The sequence below is a fragment of the Giraffa tippelskirchi genome, chromosome 4 (assembly GCF_054371585.1).
Source record: "Giraffa tippelskirchi isolate mGirTip1 chromosome 4, T2T-mGirTip1v1.2.pri, whole genome shotgun sequence".
Lineage (NCBI taxonomy): Eukaryota > Metazoa > Chordata > Mammalia > Artiodactyla > Giraffidae > Giraffa > Giraffa tippelskirchi.
In genome coordinates this window covers 155,039,635-155,057,749 of record NC_137278.1, presented here as the reverse complement: position 1 = coordinate 155,057,749, position 18,115 = coordinate 155,039,635, and the positions used below count along the sequence as shown (strand labels likewise).

The window sequence follows — 18,115 nt, the reverse complement described above, 5'->3', positions numbered from 1 at the left end:
TCCACCTGCCAAGCAGGAGATGCAGATTCAGTCCCTAGGTGGGGAAGATCCCCTGGAAAAGGAAATGGCAGAATCCCATGGACAGAGGAGCCTGGCAGGCAACAGTCCATAGAGTCTCAAAGAGTTGGACATGACTAAGTGACTAAACAGCAGCAACAGGTTTTGTTACTAGTCACTCTTGAGAGGCTGGTCAGTTTTATTAGACTTTTCCAAGAACTGATTTCAGCTTTGTTGAGCTTCTGTATCATATTTGTTTTCCATTGTATTTATTTCCAGGCTAATCGTTCTTTTCCTTCCTTCTACTTTATTCAGCTTTAATTTGCCTTTTTTCCCCCTAATTTCTTTAGTACTTAACTCATTTCCAGCTTTTCCTCTTTTGCATCTCTTATAAATTTCTCTCCAGTTACTACTCCAAATATGTCACAGTTTTCTGAGGCTATTTTAAGTTTTTTTAATCTACTTTTCAAATTGATAATACTCGCTCATAACTCAAAACCCAGAAAGTATAAAGGTATGCGATAAAAATTTTCCCTCCCAAACTTATCTCCCACCTGCTCATTTCCCATCATGCCCTCCACCGCCCAGTAACCCTCCCCTTATTATTCTGTAGCCTTCCGCCTTTCTTTGTGTGTTTAAAAGCAGTTGTGATTAGAGATTCTTATTTCCTCTTCCGTTTTTTTTAAAACATACAATGCACGGTATGTTAAACCTACTTTGTACCACCTTATTTTTATACATCTTGACAATAATTCTTAGTGATCTTTCAGGGGCAGTACATCTAGAACTTTATTCTTTGTTTTCATGTTTGCATAATATTCCATTGTATGAATGTTCTCTCATTTTGTCACCATTACTGTGTGCTTAAAATCATTTCCCTCCTACTTTTTGTCATTACAGAAGATAATTCTATTATACATATGTATATGTGTAACTGTATCTTGAAAGTATAATTGCTGGGTGCAGGTGATATATATTTAAAGATTGTCTGTAAAAACTTTCTGTTACAGAAAATGAAAAACATAAAAACAGAGAGAATTGTCCAGTGACCTCCCTGTGTATCATCTGGCTTCAACCAATATGGCCAGTCTCATTTCATCTATCCCCTTGCCCACCTCCATGCACTATACTTCCACTCCCAGCTTATTTGGAAGCAGATTGCAGGCATCATCTCATTTCATCCTTAAATATTTTTGTGTTATCCTTAAAAGACTAGAGCTCTTTTAAAAATATAACCACAGTACTATATCACACTAAAAAAATTAACCATAATTTCTTATCACCAAATATTCAATCATTTCAAGTTTCCCTGATTATCTTATCTTATATATAATAGCTACATAGACTTTCGTGGTTATACCATTAAATTTGAGTCCTTTCAAATTTGGTGAGACTGGTACAGTACATTGTATGTCAGTGTCTATGAATGGTTCTTTGTGTTTGAAAATAACATGTCCTCTACTGTGAGGCATGATGTTTTCTGTATGTCTTTTAGGTCATGCTGTTCAAATCTTTTGTATCCTTACTGATCTGTCTCCCACGATAATTATGGATTTGTCTGTTTTTACTTATTATTCTTTCAATTTATTCGTCATTATTCTGTCAGCTGTTGCTTTTTGTATCTTGGGGCTACATATCAATTTATTCAGCAAATGTTTATTAAGTGCTTCTATGTGCCAGGAACTGTTCTAGTTGCTAGAGATATTTCAAGAGAACACGAGACAAAAATGCCTCATCTCATTGGGAGAGACAGACAAGGAAGATAAAGAATTACACACAATTTAAATTATTATTCCTCATAAATTGAATGTTTTAACATTATGAATTGACCTTTATCTTAGTAATTTTTTTACTTTAAGTCTCTGGTGTGATAATAATACAGCTGTAATGGCTTTCATTGAGTTATGTTTACTGATTTTTTTCATCCTTTTGTTTTTACCTTTTCTATATTCTTACGTTTTAAATGTGTCTCCAAATAGCATGTACTTGTATTTAAAACATTTTTAGCCATTTATATATGTGTGTGTATATATTTGGACTTATGTCTAACATTTTATTTTATGCTTTCCTTTGTTCCACTTTTTCTCTCCTTCCTTGCTTTTGGTTTGTTTTATCTTAATGATGCCACTTTTCTCTCATCTCAGTGGGAAGTTTTGCTGTCTTTATTTTTTAAAATAACACATTTATGGAGATACAAGTCACATAGCACACAATTGAGGGTGTTTTTCAGTGGTTTTTTCATGTATTCAGAGGTGTGCAGCCATCAGCACAATCAATTGTAGACTATTGTCATCTCCCTGAAAGAAATCCTCTACCCTTGAGCAGTTACTTTCTAGTCTACCTCCGCCTCTCCAGACAACCTCTCATCTTTCACTCTGTAGATGTAATGTGTATAATGTGTGACCTTTTGTGTCTGGCTTCTTTCATTTATCATGTGTTCAAGAGTCATCTGTGTGTAGCATGTACCAGTACTGCTTTACATTTTATTGCCAAATAATATTCCACATTCTATCTATTCATTCATCAGTTGGTGAACACTTGGGTTGTTTGCACTTTTTGGCTATTATGAACAATGGTGCTTTTAACATATGTGAACAGGTTTTTGTGTGGTTTATCTTTTGGTATATACCAAGGAGTAGAATTGCTGGATCATATGGTAATTCTATATTAAATTGCCAGACTTTAATATTTTTAGATTGCCAGACTTTCATTAAATTCTATATTTAACTGCCAGACTTTTTCTGAAACAGTCTCATTGTTTTATTATATAATCCCACAAGTGGTGGGTGAGAGTTTGAATTTCTCCACATCCTCATCAACACTTGTTTTTCATCTTTTTAAAAATTAATTAATTAATTTTGTTTTATTTTTGGCCACGTTTGGTCTTCGTAGCAGTGCGCGGTCTCCTCATTGAGGTAGCTTCTCTTGTGGCGGGCTTCAGTAGTTGCAGGACGGGGGCTCGGTTATTGTGGCTCTTGGGTTCTAGATTGCTGGGTCAGTAGTTGTGGCTTAGTTGTTCCTCGGCATGTGGGATCTTCCCAGACCAGGGACTGAACCTGTGTCCTCTGCATTGGCAGTTGGGTTCTTAACCTCCAGACCACCAGTGAAGCCCTGTTTTTCATCTTTTTTGACTATAGCCTTCCTAGTGAGTATGAAGCGGCATCTCATTGTAGTTTTGATTTGCATTTCCTGATGGTTAACAGTGTGGAGCATCTTTTCATGGGCATATTAGCAATTTGTCTTTTTTCTTTAGAGAAATGTCTATTCAGATCTTTCGTCCATTTGAAAATTGCATTGTCATTTTGTTATTGAGTTGTAAAACTTCTTTATATATTCTAGATATAAGTTCTTTATCAGATATATGATTTGCAAATATTTTCTCCCATTCTGTGGATTGTCGTTTCACATTCTTGATTGTGTCCTTTACAACACAAAGGCCTTTAATTTTGATGGATTCCAATTTATCTTTTTTTTCCTTTTGTTGTTACTTGTGCTCTTGATATTGTACCTAACAAATAATTGCCTCATTTAAGGCCGAGAAGACTTACACTTATGTTTCCTTCTAAGAGTTTTATAGTTTTACCTTTAGGTCTTTGATCCAGTGGGAGTTAATTTTTATGTATGGTATGAAGTAGGAGTCAAACTTCATTGTTTTGCTTGTAGATATCCTTTTGACCTAGCATCATTTGTTGAAAAGACAATTCCCATTGAATCATCTTGGTAACCTTATTGGAAGATGATAATCAGTTCAGTTCAGTTCAGTCGCTCAGTCGTGTCCAACTCTCTGCGACCCCATGAACCGCAGCACGCCAGGCCTCTCTGTCCATCACCAACTCCCTGAGTCTACCCAAACCCATGTCCATCGAGTCGGTTATACCATCCAACCATCTCATCCTCTGTCGTCCCCTTCTCCTCCCGCCCCCAATCCTACCCAGCATTAGGGTCTTTTCCAATGAGTCAACCCTTTGCATGAGGTGGCCAAAGTATTGGATTTTCAGCTTCAACATCAGACCTTCCAATGAACACCCAGGATTGATCTCTTTTAGGATGGATTGACTGGATCTCCTTGCAGTCCAAGGGACTCTCAAGAGTCTTCTCCAACACCACAGTTCAAAAGCATCAATTCTTCGGCGCTCAGCTTTCTTCACCGTCCAACTCTCACATCCATACATGACCACTGGAAAAACCATAGCCTTGACTGGACGTACTTTTGTTGGCAAAGTAATGTCTCTGCTTTTAAATATGCTATCTAGGTTGGCCATAACCTTCCTTCCAAGGAGTAAGCGTCTTTTAATTTCATGGCTGCAGTCACCATCAGCAGTGATTTTGGAGCCCCAAAAAATAAAGTCTGACACTGTTTCCACTGTTTCCCCATCTATTTCCCATGAAGTGATGGGACCAGATGCCATGATCTTAGTTTTCTGAATGTTGAGATTTAAGCCAACTTTTTCACTCTCCTCTTTCACCTTCATCAAGAGGCTCTTTAGTTCTTCTTCACTTTCTGCCATAAGGGTGGTGTCATCTGCATATCTGAGGTTATTGATATTTCTCCCGGCAATCTTGATTCCAGCTTGTGTTTCTTCCAGCTCAGCGTTTCTCATGATGTACTCTGCATATAAGTTAAGTAAGCAGGGTGACAATATACAGCCTTGACATACTCCTTTTCCTATTTGGAACCAGTCTGTTGTTCCATGTCCAGTTCTAACTGTTGCTTCCTGACCTGCATAGAAGATGATAATAGTGAAGGTTAATTTCTGGACTCAATTCTGTTTCATTGGTCTGTATACTTATGTTAGTACCACAATGTCTTGATATTGTAGCTTTGTAGCAAGCTTTGAAATCCCTAAGTATGATTTGAAATCCAATCCTGTTCTTCAAGATTGTTTTGGCTATGTGGAGTTCCTTGAATTTTCATGTGAATTTTAGGAACATAACTCCTGCAAAGAAGGCACCTGAAATTTTGATGGAGATTGCAATTAAATCTGAAGATCAATTTGGGGAGTATTGCCATCTTCACAATATTAAGTCTTATAATCTGTAAACTTGGATATCTTTCCATTTAAGTCTTGAATTTCTTTCAGCAATGTTTTGTAGTTTTGGGTTTTTTTGTTTTGTTTTGTTTTTTGCCTTTGAAATAGTAGATGTTAGAGAATAGTTAGCTGTTGTTTTTATAATATTACATTTTAAATTTATTTTTTAAATGAAAGCGTTGTTGGTTTAGGGAATTCCCTGGTCTCATAGAATGAGTTGGGAAGTGTTCCCTCTTCTTCTATTTTTTGTGTTTTGGGGTTTTTTTTTCTAATATTTATTTATTTTAAAAAATTATTTATTTTTGGCTGCACTGAGTCTTTGTTGCTGTGCATGGACTTTCTCTAGCTGTGGAGAGCAGGAGCTCCCCTCTAGTTTTGGTGCCTGGACTTCTCTTGTTGCATAGCATCAACTCTAGAGCTCAGTCTCAGGAGTCGTGGCACACGGGCTTAGTTGCCCCATAACATGTGGAATCTTCCCAGACCAGGAATCAAACCCATGTCCCCTGCATTGGCAGGCAGATTCTTAACCAGTAGACCACCAGGGAAGGCATTATTTATCTGTATGTCAGTCTATGCCAGAGAAGGCAATGGCAACCCACTCCAGTACTCTTGCCTGGAGAATCCCAGGGACGGAGGAGCCTGGTAGGCTGCCATCTATGGGGTGGCACAGAGTCAGACACGACTGAAGTGACTTAGCAGCAGCAGCTATCTGTGCCAGGCATGCAGGGTCTTCTAGTTGCAGCATGCAGGATGTTTAGTTGTGGCAAGCGGACTCTTACTTGCAGCATGTGGGGTCTATTTCCTTGACCAGAGAACAAGCCTGTGCCCCCTGCATTGGAAGTACAAGTCACTGGACCACCACAGAAGCCCCTCCTCTTCTATTTTTTTGAAGAGTTTGAGACCAGTTGGAATTTTTATGTTTTAAATGTTTGGTAAAATTCATCAGTAGACCCATTTGACCCAAGCTTGCCTGTATGGGTAGTTGTTTTTAATTACTAACTTAACCTCTTTAATTGTTACTGGTCTATTAGAATAGATTTTTTCTTCTTTAGTCAGTTTTTTTAGCTGCATCCATAAGTTTTGATATATTATGTCTTCATTGTGTTTTCATTCATCTCAATATTTTCTAATTTTCTTGTTATTTGAGCCATTGGTTACTTAAGAGTGTATTAATTTCTACATACTTATGGATTCCCCAGATTTCTTTGTTATTAATTTCTAATATCATTACACTGTGGTTAGAGAACATACTTTGTCCCTGTTTTTAAAAAAATGTATTTTATTGAAATATAATTGATTTACAATGCTGTATTAATTTCTGCTACACAGCAAAGTGATTCAGTTATACATATATATATATACATTCTTTTTCATAATTCTTTTCCATTATGGTTTATCACAGGATATTGAATATAGTTCCCTGTGCTATACAGTAGGACCTTGTTTATCCATTCTGTATATAATAGTGTGCATCTGCTTGGGCTTCCTGGTGGCTCAGACAGTAAAGAATCCACTTGAAATGTGGGAAACCTGGGTTCAATCCCTGTGTTGGGAAGATCCCCTGGAGAAGGGAATGGCTACCCACTCCAGTATTCTGGCTGGAGAATTCCACTGGCAGAGGAGCCTGGCAGGCTATAGTCCATGGGGTCATGAAGAGTTGGACACGACTGATCGACTTTCACTTTCACATCTGCTAACCCCAAACTTCCAATTGTTCTCTTCTCCACCTCCCCTCCCCGTTGGCAATCACAAGTCTGTTCTTTTTGTCTGTGAGTCGATTTCTGTTTCATAGATAAGTTCATTTGCATCGTATTTTAGATTCATGTAAGTGATATAATAAGGTATTTGTCTTTCTCTTTCTGAATTACTTCACTTAGTGTGACAATCTCTAGAGGTCCATCCATGTTGCTGCAAATGCCATTATTTCATTCTTTTTCACAGCTGAATAGTATTCCAGTGTACATATGTACCACATCTTTATCCATTGATCTGTCAATGGACATTTAGATTGTTTCCATGTTTTGGTTTTTGTAAATAGTGTTGTTGTGAACATAGGGGGTGCATGTATCTTTTTTAATTATAGGAGAACATACTTTATATGATTTAAATTTTTAGCTCTTTAAAATGTAGTCTAGATCTCTCTCTGAAATCTAACATCTGTGTCCTCTCACAAGCATTTTCTGTTGCCTGCTTTTTTCCTGCATATGGGTCACACTTTGTTTCTTTGCTTATCTCATAACTTTTTGTTGAAAAGTGAAAAAAAATATATTAAAATATACCTAAAATATATTTTAGGTAATATATTGGAGCAAGTCTGGATACTGATTCTTGGCCTCCACCATGAGACTTGTTTTGGTCATTTGCTTGTTTCTTTCATGACTTGGCTGAGCTACTTTAATGAGGCCTATTCCTCCTGCAGTATGAAGTCACTGATGTCACTCCTCTGAGGGCACAGCCATGGGCATGCACACAGCCACAGTGGATGATGGTGTGTCAGCAGGGCTCCCTTTGGCTGTCTCTTTTGCTGATGTGTTAATCTGTCTGCCTCTGCTGATATCATACCCAGCTGTTCATACTCATTAATTGCTAGCCAATTGCTCTGTAGTTTTTGACATGTGGGGCATAAGTTGCTCCATAATCTGATCCAGTTACATTTGGGCTTCTGTACCAGGGTTGTTTTTGATGATACCAGCCTCTTCTTTAGTGCTTACCACCAATATTTTCATTTTTTGGAAAGTGCCCTTAGGCTTAAACTTCCTCATACTCTTTCACAAGAAGTCAGTTCATTTGGAAAGAGCTTTGGAGCTTTCTGTTCTAATGGATTGCCTCTCCCCCTGGCAGAATCTCTAAGCCCCTGCTCTGGAGCTGATGTCAGAGACACTGACCCAGTTCTGTCAGAGTGACACTCCTGTTTTATGAGCAGAGACCTGGGCAGGGGTGATAGCCTCTGGTCCTCTCAGTTCTCATCTCTGTTGTGAAACCTCTGCCCTTTTAGTGATCTGTGGTGAGGATGATCAAGGCCCAGTATTCCTGTCCTTCTGCACCTGAGGTGCAGCCACTGTCCTATGAGTGGGGCTGAGTGGAGGAAGGGAGTCTTGGTCTCTTGACCGTATTCAGCAGGAATTTATTCTCTGCAACTTGTAACTAGAGAGGATTAAGGAATATTGGTGGCCTGCCCCTCTGGTGACATACCATATCCCTTGACTGGATGCTGAGGGGATAGAAGCCCCATTTTTTGGACCTCACTCACCTGGAGTGGAGCATCTGTCTGAGGTGTGAAGTCAGGGTTGGGGGAAAAGAAGGAAGGTCATGGCCCAAGTACTACAAACTTTCACTATTCAAGATTTAGTGGATTTTCTTGAATAGATGTTTCTTAATTTGTTGTATATCCTTGGGAAAATTTCCAGAGATTTTAAATGCCTGAGTTAAAAAAAAAGTGTTCACCAGTTATGAAATTTCACTAGGGAGTGGATCTGCAGAGCTCCTTGTGCTGCCACTCAGAAATGGGACCTCTCTTCTACTTGTAATAGTTATGTTAGAAATTACAGTGTGTGTGTGTGCGCGCGCATGTGTGTGCACTCAGTCATATCCGACTCTTTGCAACCCCATGGAGCCCTGCCAGGCTTCTCTGTCCATGAAATTTCCCAGGCAAGAATACTGGAGTGGGTTGCCATTTCCTTCTCCAGGGGATCTTCCTAACCCAAGGATCAAACCCACATCTCTTGTATTGGCAGACGGATTCTTTACTGCTGAGCCACCAGGGAAGCTCCAGAAATTACAATGGTGAATCCTAACTTATCAAAGGCTAACATTAATTGATACCTTTACTTTCTTTCTGATTAATACAAAGGCCTTAGAACTGTTTGAAGTTTTTTTAAATCATACACACATGCACACACACAAAGAATATACATATTTCAAATACATATAAAATATATATCAAATATGTATAAGTATGTACATACTGTATTTACATAAAGCAAGAACATGAAACAGAAATCAGCTAGTTACCTACAGTTAAGTTGCCCAAGTTCAATTCGTATTTTTACCACTTATCAGTTGGTCAGCCTGAACAAGTCCCTCAACTATATCAAACCCCAGTATCTTGAGCCACAGAGTTGAGATACTGTTACCTCCCTCACTGGGTTGTCATGATAATTAAATGAGCTAATGCATGTGAAGGGCTTCCCTGGTGGCTCAGTGGTAAAGAATCCACCTGCCAATGCAGGAGACGGGGGTTCCATCCCTGGGTCAGAAAGATCCCCTGGAGAAGGAAATGGCAACCCACTCCAGTATTCTTGCCTGGCAAATCCCATGGATGGAGGAGCCTGGCGGGCTACAGTCCATAGGGTTGCAAAAAAGTCAGATACAATGTAGCAACTAAACAATAACAATGCATATATAGCACCATATACATGATGCATAGAGCACAGTGCCTGACAGACTGTAAGTCCCTAATAGCAGACAGCTGTTCTAAGAACTAATAGTAATGGTTGGTGGTGATTACTATTTATTCATCCTCCTGTCCTGGCAGTTCCTCTGTGATGAGGGCGCTGGTATCTCTGGGGACTACATTGATCGAGTAGACGAGCCCTTGTCCTGTTCTTACGTGCTGACCATTCGAACTCCTCGGCTCTGCCCTCACCCACTCCTCCGGCCCCCACCCAGTGCTGCTCCCCAGGCCATTCTCTGCCACCCCGCCCTGCAGCCTGAGGAGTACATGGCCTACATTCAGAGGCAAGCTGGTGAGTAATTAAAAGAGGACAGGGAGGAAGGAGACACAAAGGGAGAGACAGGCAGAAGATCAAGTATCAAAGAGCTGAGAATGTATCCCTGTCCTGCTGACATGCTGTCTTCCGGTAGACTCAAAGCAGTACGGAGACAGGGCCATAGAGGGGTGGCAAGACCCGGACCCTCCAGTGTGGAGTGAGACCAAGCCTGGGGTGGTGCCACCAAAGAAAGCAGGTAGGTCCTTGAGTCACCTGTTCCATGACACATGTCTCCACTTCTTCCTTTCTTCAGTGTTACTGTCCTGTGCACCCAGGGATGTGTTGTCCTCAACAGCCCAACAGCCCTGACTTTGGGGAGGGGGAAGGAGTACTACAGGCCCTAACACCTTACAATAGAAGAGGGAAACATATCCCATCTCCCCTTTCCGGTTCCTCCTTGTTTTCTGTATTCTAGGTGCAAGCCCAGCCAAGGAGAATAGTAAGGAATCAGATTTCTGGAAGATGCTTCACGAGCCAGAGGAACAGCCCCCAGAAAGGGAGGAGACACAGGCCGAGGTGAGAGCCAGCTTCCTAGCCACTTCTCTGAGGAGGCTGAACATGGGCTTTGGGTCGGAGGGCCACTCAAGCTGAGGTTCATTATGAGATGACCTCTTCTTACCTAGGGATGCAAGGACATACCCACAGGCAGTGCCTTAAGAGTGTGGTTGGCATGCAGAAGCCTGCGTACTTGACTCTGCCCTTTTCTCCCCATCAGGAGCAGGAACCAAACCTTGAAGCCACAGACCCACCGCCAACCTCTCCCGATGGTGAGTGAACTCTCCACGTCTCCTATACTGCTTGCGTGTGTTTTCAGGTTGGCAAGCATGGCGTGGGGATAGACCTAGACACTAGGAGAAAGGCTGGGCAGCTGGGCCAGCAGCAGATTCCTTTTTAGAGACAGCAGTGCTTCTCTAGGAGGGTAGCAGAACACAGTGGTTCCACTGCTTGCCTGACTTTATAGTCCTGGATAATCTCCCTTAAGCTCAATTTCCTCACCCATAACATGTGGGCAATAACCCCTACCTTAGAGAGCTGTTACAGGATTAAATGAGAATGAATCTAGTTTACCGTACAATCCCTGGAGCTGAGCAGACAAAAAAGGGTTTGTATTTGTGGGGAGAACAGGATTCAGGGAGGAGGAGCCCTTGACCCCAGAATCTCTTCTGTTGACCTAAAAGCCAGGTTGATTGCCAGGAAGAACTCAGTGGCACATGAAAGAGCAGGGGACTGGGCAGCCTGTTAGCATCCTTCTCTCTCTCACCTGAGGCCACCTTAGGCCCCCTAAGTGCTCTTTCTAGGGGTGTGTTGGCCGCTGTCTCTCAGACAGACAGGTAGTTCCTGGAGCCAGGGACCGTGTCCTTCCTTGGCTTCCTCAACTCCTCTTCTTAGGAAGTCAAAGTAGAATTAATTTATGATCTATTCCTATTCTTTCATCTCAGATTTTCAGAACAATGTACAGGTCAAAGTCATTCGGAGTCCCGCAGACTTGATTCGATTGATAGAGGAGCTGAAGGGTGGAACAAGAAAGGTATGAGCCCTGCTCCCAGGAAGGATAGAACCTTTCTCCCTGCTGGGAGCACTCGGAACACCACCCCTGAACTGGGCCCAAAGAGCTGCTTCAACTTCCTTTACTCCTCATGAGTCCCCAGCTAAACCACATCCCTGCTGTCTCTATGGAAACCCCAACCATTTGCCATCTCTTTCTTTTTCCTGATCCTCACCCATCCAGGGGAAGCCAAACGCAGGCCAGGAGCAGCCTGGAGACAGTGCTACAGAAGTCCCTTCCAGGGAACCAGAGGTGAAGGAAAAGGGCGACCCAGAACAGCAGAACGAGGTGGAAGAAGAGGAGGAGGATGAGGATGAAGATGAAGATGAGGATGAACGGCAGTTGCTGGGAGAATTTGAGAAGGAACTGGAAGGTATACTGCTCCCGTCAGACCGAGAGCGGCTCCGGGCGGAGGTGAAGGCTGGCATGGAGCGGGAGCTGGAGAACATCATCCAGGAGGTGAGCTCTGCTCTCCCGCCTGCGGCCTGCGGCCTCCAGCTTCCCTGGCTGCCTGCGCCGGTAGGCGGGGCCAGTCGAGGGGCGGGGAGAGAACCCGGGACACGCCTCTCCTGCCTGGGTCATTCAGCCAGGAGCCCTGAACTGCAATTAAAACTGGGATGGTGGGGAAGGGGATCTGTGAGAAGGATGAGACTTAGCCATTACTCCCTTGTAGAGCTTGGATGGCCCCTCACTCCCCAGATCCCTGACTCTCCACCCCCACCTTGGGCCTCCCAGACAGAGAAAGAGCTAGACCCAGACGGGCTGAAGAAGGAGTCAGAGCGCGATCGGGCTATGCTGGCCCTGACATCCACTCTCAACAAACTCATCAAAAGGCTGGAGGAAAAACAGAGCCCAGAGCTGATGAAGAAGCACCGAAAAAGGAGGGTTGTCCCCAAAAAGCCTCCCCCACCCCCTCAACCAACAGGTGAGGGCTGTCAGACAGGAACCAGGTCCGTCACTTTTATCCCTTGTGAGAATGCTCACCCTCTCGCTCTTTCTGGAACACCATTCTCGTGCTTCCCAACACCTCTAGCCCTTTGCCTGGTTACTTTCTAGTGATCCATTTGAGAAGCAGCTTTCAGAGCCTGTGTGGCTCACTGGCATGGCTGTTTCCTGGCTTGCTTCTATACATCCAGTGCCTAGCACTTTGCTGGCACCTTGTCATTGATGAGTAGATATTAAATGAGTGACCATGAGTGTGCAGGCCAAAGACCACACACCTGTGACAGATGATCGTGTCACCTAGGACTGCACAGGGAGTGCCCTCAGCTGGAAGGGAGGAATAGGCAGCCCAGCTACTCATAAGCCAATTGCCTGGACAGACTCATTCCCTTCCTGTTGTGTCCCTTGTGTCTGTCCCACGGGTCCCGTAGGTGCAGAGACCAGGCATTCCAGGTCTAATGTCCTAGTTTCAATCCTTCCATCCTACTATCTCTATTATAAACACTGAAATGTCTTTCAAGTACCAACGTTGTAGGGTGCCAAACCAAAGTTTTCCAACCTCCTTCTTAAAACAAACTTCTCTGCAGGCCCCAACTTCTCTGATTTTTGCTTCAGAAAACAGTTGTTTTCCTGTAGGTGATGGGCAGAATTACTGGGTCCAGAGGGAAGAAAGGAAACTGCAGTCGGTGGAGGGAGCTTTATAGGTTGGAATGGGGTGGGGGGTGATGGGTCCTAATTTATTCTGAACCCTGACTCAGATACCTGTTTGAGAGGGAATAACTTGCCAAAACCAACTGATGGCTTAGGGAGAGGCGAGCACCCCAGCCCCTAACCCTGGAGTCACGGCTCTGCTTTGTGTCTCCCTGTGTGTCTCCCCCTCTAAGAGGAGGATCCTGAGCACAGAGTCCGGGTCCGGGTCACCAAGCTCCGTCACGGAGGCCCCAATCAGGATCTGACTGTCCTCGAGATGAAACGGGAAAACCCACAGCTGAAACAAATCGAGGGGCTGGTGAAAGACCTGCTGGAGAGGGAGGGACTCACAGCCGAAGGTGGGCCCTAGGGGGCGGTCTGGATTCAGAGCTGTTGGAAGGGCTTGCTGCCGGAAGTGGAGGGGCTGGGGACCCAGGGGGCAGAAGACCTGCACTGGAGCTGCCACCTGGCCGGCCTCTCCTCTCACTGCCCATCCCACTCCTTTCCAGGGAAAATTGAGATCAAAATTGTCCGACCAGGGACAGAAGGGACTGAGGAGGATGCACGTTGGCTGACTGATGAGGATACGAAAAACCTCAAGGAGATTTTCTTCAATATTTTGGTGAGAGGCACCCCACCCCTGAGTCCTGGACTTCCCGCCTTCCCTGTCCCCCCGCAGGCTGAGGGGTTGAGGGTGAGGTTTAGAGTCCTCCAGGCACCCCCAGCCTCGCCTCAGTTTCCTCATCTATAAGATGAGGCTATCAGTTCTAGGTGTTGAGCCCTCAGCAAGAGCCCTACAAGTCAACTGTGTGAGTGCTGGCTCCTGCCCCCTACCCCCCTCCTCCAGTGTCTGCTACAGCCTCTGCTCATTCCACCTCCCCACCCCACCGTGTGGCCTTCCCCCAGGTGCAGGGAGCTGAAGAGGCGCAGAAAGAGAGGCAGCGGCAGAAAGAGCTGGAGAGCAATTACCGCCGGGTGTGGGGCTCCCCAGGCGGGGAGGGCACTGGGGACCTGGATGAATTTGACTTCTGAGATCACCACCATCAGCTCACCAAAGAGTTCAGAGTCTTCCTAGACTGGCCCTGCCTCTGTCCCCCACAACCCTCAGGGCCCTGAAGGCGAAACAGCAGAGAGCTGAGCTGTGAGCTGTGGACCCCGAGGCCCTCGTGGGGTGTGGAGGGGCTGTGGGGCAAGTGCTGCTGCTACTGCTGAGACCTGGAGACCTCCAGGCCTATGTGATCTGCTGTCCCTGGTTCTCCCCACACCCTCTTCCTTCCCTCCTGGCTGCCCCTGCTGTCATCCCCCAGCTTGTGGGTTCCTTTCCCCTCCCTAACAAGCATTTTGAGATCTTTTGAGTAGAGCAGGGAGAGTGAGAAGAGTGGGGCCGGTCAGCAGGCCCTAAGAGGTAGGCCCCGCTCCCCTGCCCCACTCCTGCTGAGAGTCACCGCCCCACTTCCCCCAGATCAGCTTGAAATGTCCTGCCCCTTTCCCTTTCCACACTGTTCCCACAAATCTGTGCTTCTGAGTGGAAGCACCTTCTCTCTGTTGCTGAGAAAATGGGAAAAAAGTTGCCCACCACCTCTGACACAATCCCACAAAAAGGGTAGGCTACAGACCCACCTACCATGTTCTAGAACAATCAGGTTTCTAAATAAAGAACTGGACCATCAAACCATCCATCTTTTTTTCTTTGGAGGGGGGCGGCACTCAGTAGGGAGGAGACTTGGTGTTCTCCTAGGATGGAGGGCATGCTCTCTGGTCCCTTTCTGTGCTTCACAGTCAGGGAAGTGGCAGTGGATCTGGGGTATGCAGAAGAGACCAGGACAGTGAAGCAAAGCCTGCTGGCCTGGCCAGGACTGAAGCAATTGCAGTGCTAGTCTCCCTCCTTTTCCTCATCTGTCCATTTCTGTTCCTTCTCCCCCTTTATATCCCAAAAGCCACAGGGTACACACAGAGTTACCCACCATGGGGATCCTCCTGCTGCACTCTCCCTACAGTGTGCTGCAGACTCCATCCCCATACCTGCCAGCCATACCACTTCATTTCCCAGAAAAGACCTCTAGCTTTGGTCATGCCCAGAGAGACAGCTGCCACTCACACAGGCCATCTCCATAGTATGCCAGTGGTTGGTGGCCTGGTTAGGTGTCTCCATCTCTTCCTTACTACCAAGTGCAAATCTAGGTCCCCAGCTTCCCCTACTTTCTTTCTCTGTCTGCATCTTTCAGGTGTGCAGCATTTCTGCTGACAACTTCACTGACTCATGAGATAACCAATAGAGGGTGTGAAACTCCCAGGTCTCCAAAAGTGGACAGGAAGATTCAGTTGTGGAAGGAAGCTGTATGAGGCTGACCACCTTCTTGCTGCAAGTGGTCTTATACTTGCTGAGCAAGTTATGCTTAAATTGTTTTACTTAAAATTACAAATGGGTAGGCTTCTAAAACCCTGCAACCCTAGATCCACTTGTGCATCTTAAGGAGAGGGATCTAAGACACTACCACAAGTGCAGCTACAGGCAGAATGGTGGATTCAAATCCTCACCCCTCCACTTACTATTAGTAGGGCCTTGAACAAGCTGTTTAATTTTTGCAGTGCTGTTTCCTCCTGGGTAAACTGTGGACAACTATACTGGCCTTGGGTGGTTGGGAGGATTGAATAAGACAGTGTGTGTGTTGTGCTCTTAGCACAGTACCTGGCCCATAGGAAGTACTCAATAACATAATAAACCAGCAGCTGAGTTCTGAAGAGACTGGAAGGTACTTGGAGACAAGAGTCATAGAAGGAATACCATCAGAAGCTGATCAGAAGCTATAGCAGAATTTTGTAGAATGGGAGCATAGGGACAGGCTGGGGCAGGAGGCTTATCTTTGATTTGATAGGCATAAAGTCTTAACCTCATCAGAAAAAACAGTGCATATAAGTGCACATGGAATATTCTCTAGGATAGACCATATACTGGGACACAAAACAAGCCTCAAAGCATTTAATTGGACAGAAATTATTTCAAGTATCTTTTTTGATTATAAAAGCATGAAACTAGAAATCAACCACAAAAAAAGAGCAACAAGGAAAAAAAACAATTACACAGAGGTTAAACAATATGGTACTAAAAAAAATACAACAGGTCAATGAGATCAAAGAGAAAATTAAAAAATACCTTGAGACGAATGACAATGAAAACAACCATACAAAATCCATGAGATGCATTAAAAGCAGTCTTTAGAAGGAAGTTCATAACCATACAGACCTTTCTCAGAAAGCAAGGAAAATCTCAAATAATCAACCTGGAGAAAGAAAAAGAAGAACAAACAAAACCTAAAACAATCAGAAGAAAGAAAATAAAGATCAGAAAGTAAATAAAATAGAGATTAAAAAAAAAAACCAATAGAAAAAGTCAATGAAACCAAGAGCTGAGTCTTTGAAAGGGAAACAAAATCAGCAAACCTCTGGGCCAGGCTCACCAAAAAGAAAAGAGAAAGGGCCCAAATAAAATAAGAAATGAGAGCAGAGAAATAACCAATACTGTAGAAATTTTCAAAATGTAAAATATACTATAAACAATTAAGTGCCAAAAATTGGACAACCTAGATGAAATGGACAAGTTTCTAGAAATATATCTCACCAAAACTGAATCAAAAAGAAATAATCTGAATAACCCAATCAATAGAAGTGAAATAGAATTTGTATTTTAAAAACAACAATAAAATACAACTCCTTGCAAACAAAAGCCCATGACCAGATGGCTTCACTGGGGAATTCTACCAAACTTATAAAAGAAGAAATTAAGCTGATTGTTCTCAAACTCTTCCAAAAGACTGAAGAGGAGGGAACAGTCCCAAAGTCATTCTATGAAGCCTCCATCATTCTGATACCAAAACCAGACAAAAACACTAGAAAAAAAGAAAGTTACAGGCCAATATCTTTGAAGAAAATAGACACAGAAATTCTCAACAAAATATTAACAAGCTGAATCCAACAAAGATCATGTACCACAGTCAAGTTGGATTCATCCTTGGGACAAGGATAGTCCTTGGGACAAGGATACAAAGATTAATGTGATATACCACATCAACAAAAGAAAAAACAAAAACCACATGATCATCTCAATAGATGAGAAAAAGCATCTGGTAAAATTCAACATCTATCCATGATTTTAAAGAAAACTCTTACCACAGTGGGTACAGAGGGAACATATCTCAACATAATGAAGGCCATTTATTTATGACAAACCCACAGATTATATAATACTCAATGGGGAAAAGCAGAAAGCCTCCCTGCTAAAATCTGGAAGAAGACAAGGATGCCCACTCTCACCATAGTATTGGAAGTCTTAGCCATAGCAATCAGACAAGGAAAAGAAATAAAATGTATCCAGATTGACAGGAAAGAGGTAAAACTGTCATTTATGCAGACGACATTATACAAGGTCAAAAAATTCTAAGGACACTATACAAAAACTACTAGAACTGATAAACAAATTCAGCAAGATACAGGATACAAGATTAACATACAGAAATCTGTTGCATTTTTTTGCACTAACAATGAAATGTCAGAAAGGGAAAGTAAAAAAAATCCCTTTTAAAATGACATTATTAAAAACAACAACAACTTAGAAATAAACCTGACCAAGAAGGTGAAAGACTTATATGCTGAGAACTATAAAACATTGATAAAGGAAACTGAAGATGATTCAAAGAAATGGAAATATAGCCTAAGCTCTTGGATTGGAAGAATTAATATTATTAAAATGCCCATACTACCAAAGCAATCTACAGATTTAATGCAATTCCTATCAAAACACCCATGACAGTTTTCACAGACCTAGAACAAATAATCCTAAAATGTATATAGAACCATAAAAGATCCAGAATTCCCAAAACAATACTGAGGAAAAAGAACAAAGTTAGAGACATAACCCTACCAGACTTCAGACCATACTACAAAGCTACAGTAATCAAAACAGCATGCTATTGGCAAAACCAGAAAAATGAACAAACAAAAAAAACAGACATATGGATTAATGCAACAGAATAGAGAGCCCAGAAACAAGCCCATATACCTATGGTCAATTAATCTTTGACAAAGGAGGCAAGAATATTCAATGGAAAAAAAAGCAGTCTCTTCAGCACGTGGTGTTGGGAAAG

At 43.0% G+C, this 18,115-nt stretch overlaps 1 protein-coding gene across 10 annotated transcripts in view; it reads left to right on the top strand.

The window, feature by feature from the left end:
- Positions 1-14,646, top strand: part of OS9 (OS9 endoplasmic reticulum lectin) — a 30,010-nt gene extending 15,364 nt beyond the window's left edge. For 4 of the 10 annotated variants that reach the window (XM_081594192.1, XM_081594191.1, XM_081594190.1 and 1 more), the window contains 9 exons: positions 9,562-9,772; positions 9,891-9,992; positions 10,212-10,312; positions 10,512-10,563; positions 11,236-11,324; positions 11,526-11,801; positions 12,078-12,267; positions 13,484-13,596; positions 13,881-14,646. In XM_081594192.1, coding sequence (XP_081450318.1) covers positions 9,562-9,772; positions 9,891-9,992; positions 10,212-10,312; positions 10,512-10,563; positions 11,236-11,324; positions 11,526-11,801; positions 12,078-12,267; positions 13,484-13,596; positions 13,881-14,006 — 1,260 coding nt within the window. In that variant the 3' untranslated portion in view covers positions 14,007-14,646. Of the gene's footprint in view, positions 1-9,561; positions 9,773-9,890; positions 9,993-10,211; positions 10,313-10,511; positions 10,564-11,235; positions 11,325-11,525; positions 11,802-12,077; positions 12,268-13,168; positions 13,334-13,483; positions 13,597-13,880 lie in introns of all 10 variants that reach the window. The other 6 variants (XM_081594188.1, XM_081594186.1, XM_081594184.1 and 3 more) reach the window with 3 other exon arrangements.
- The last annotated feature ends 3,469 nt before the right edge of the window (positions 14,647-18,115 follow it).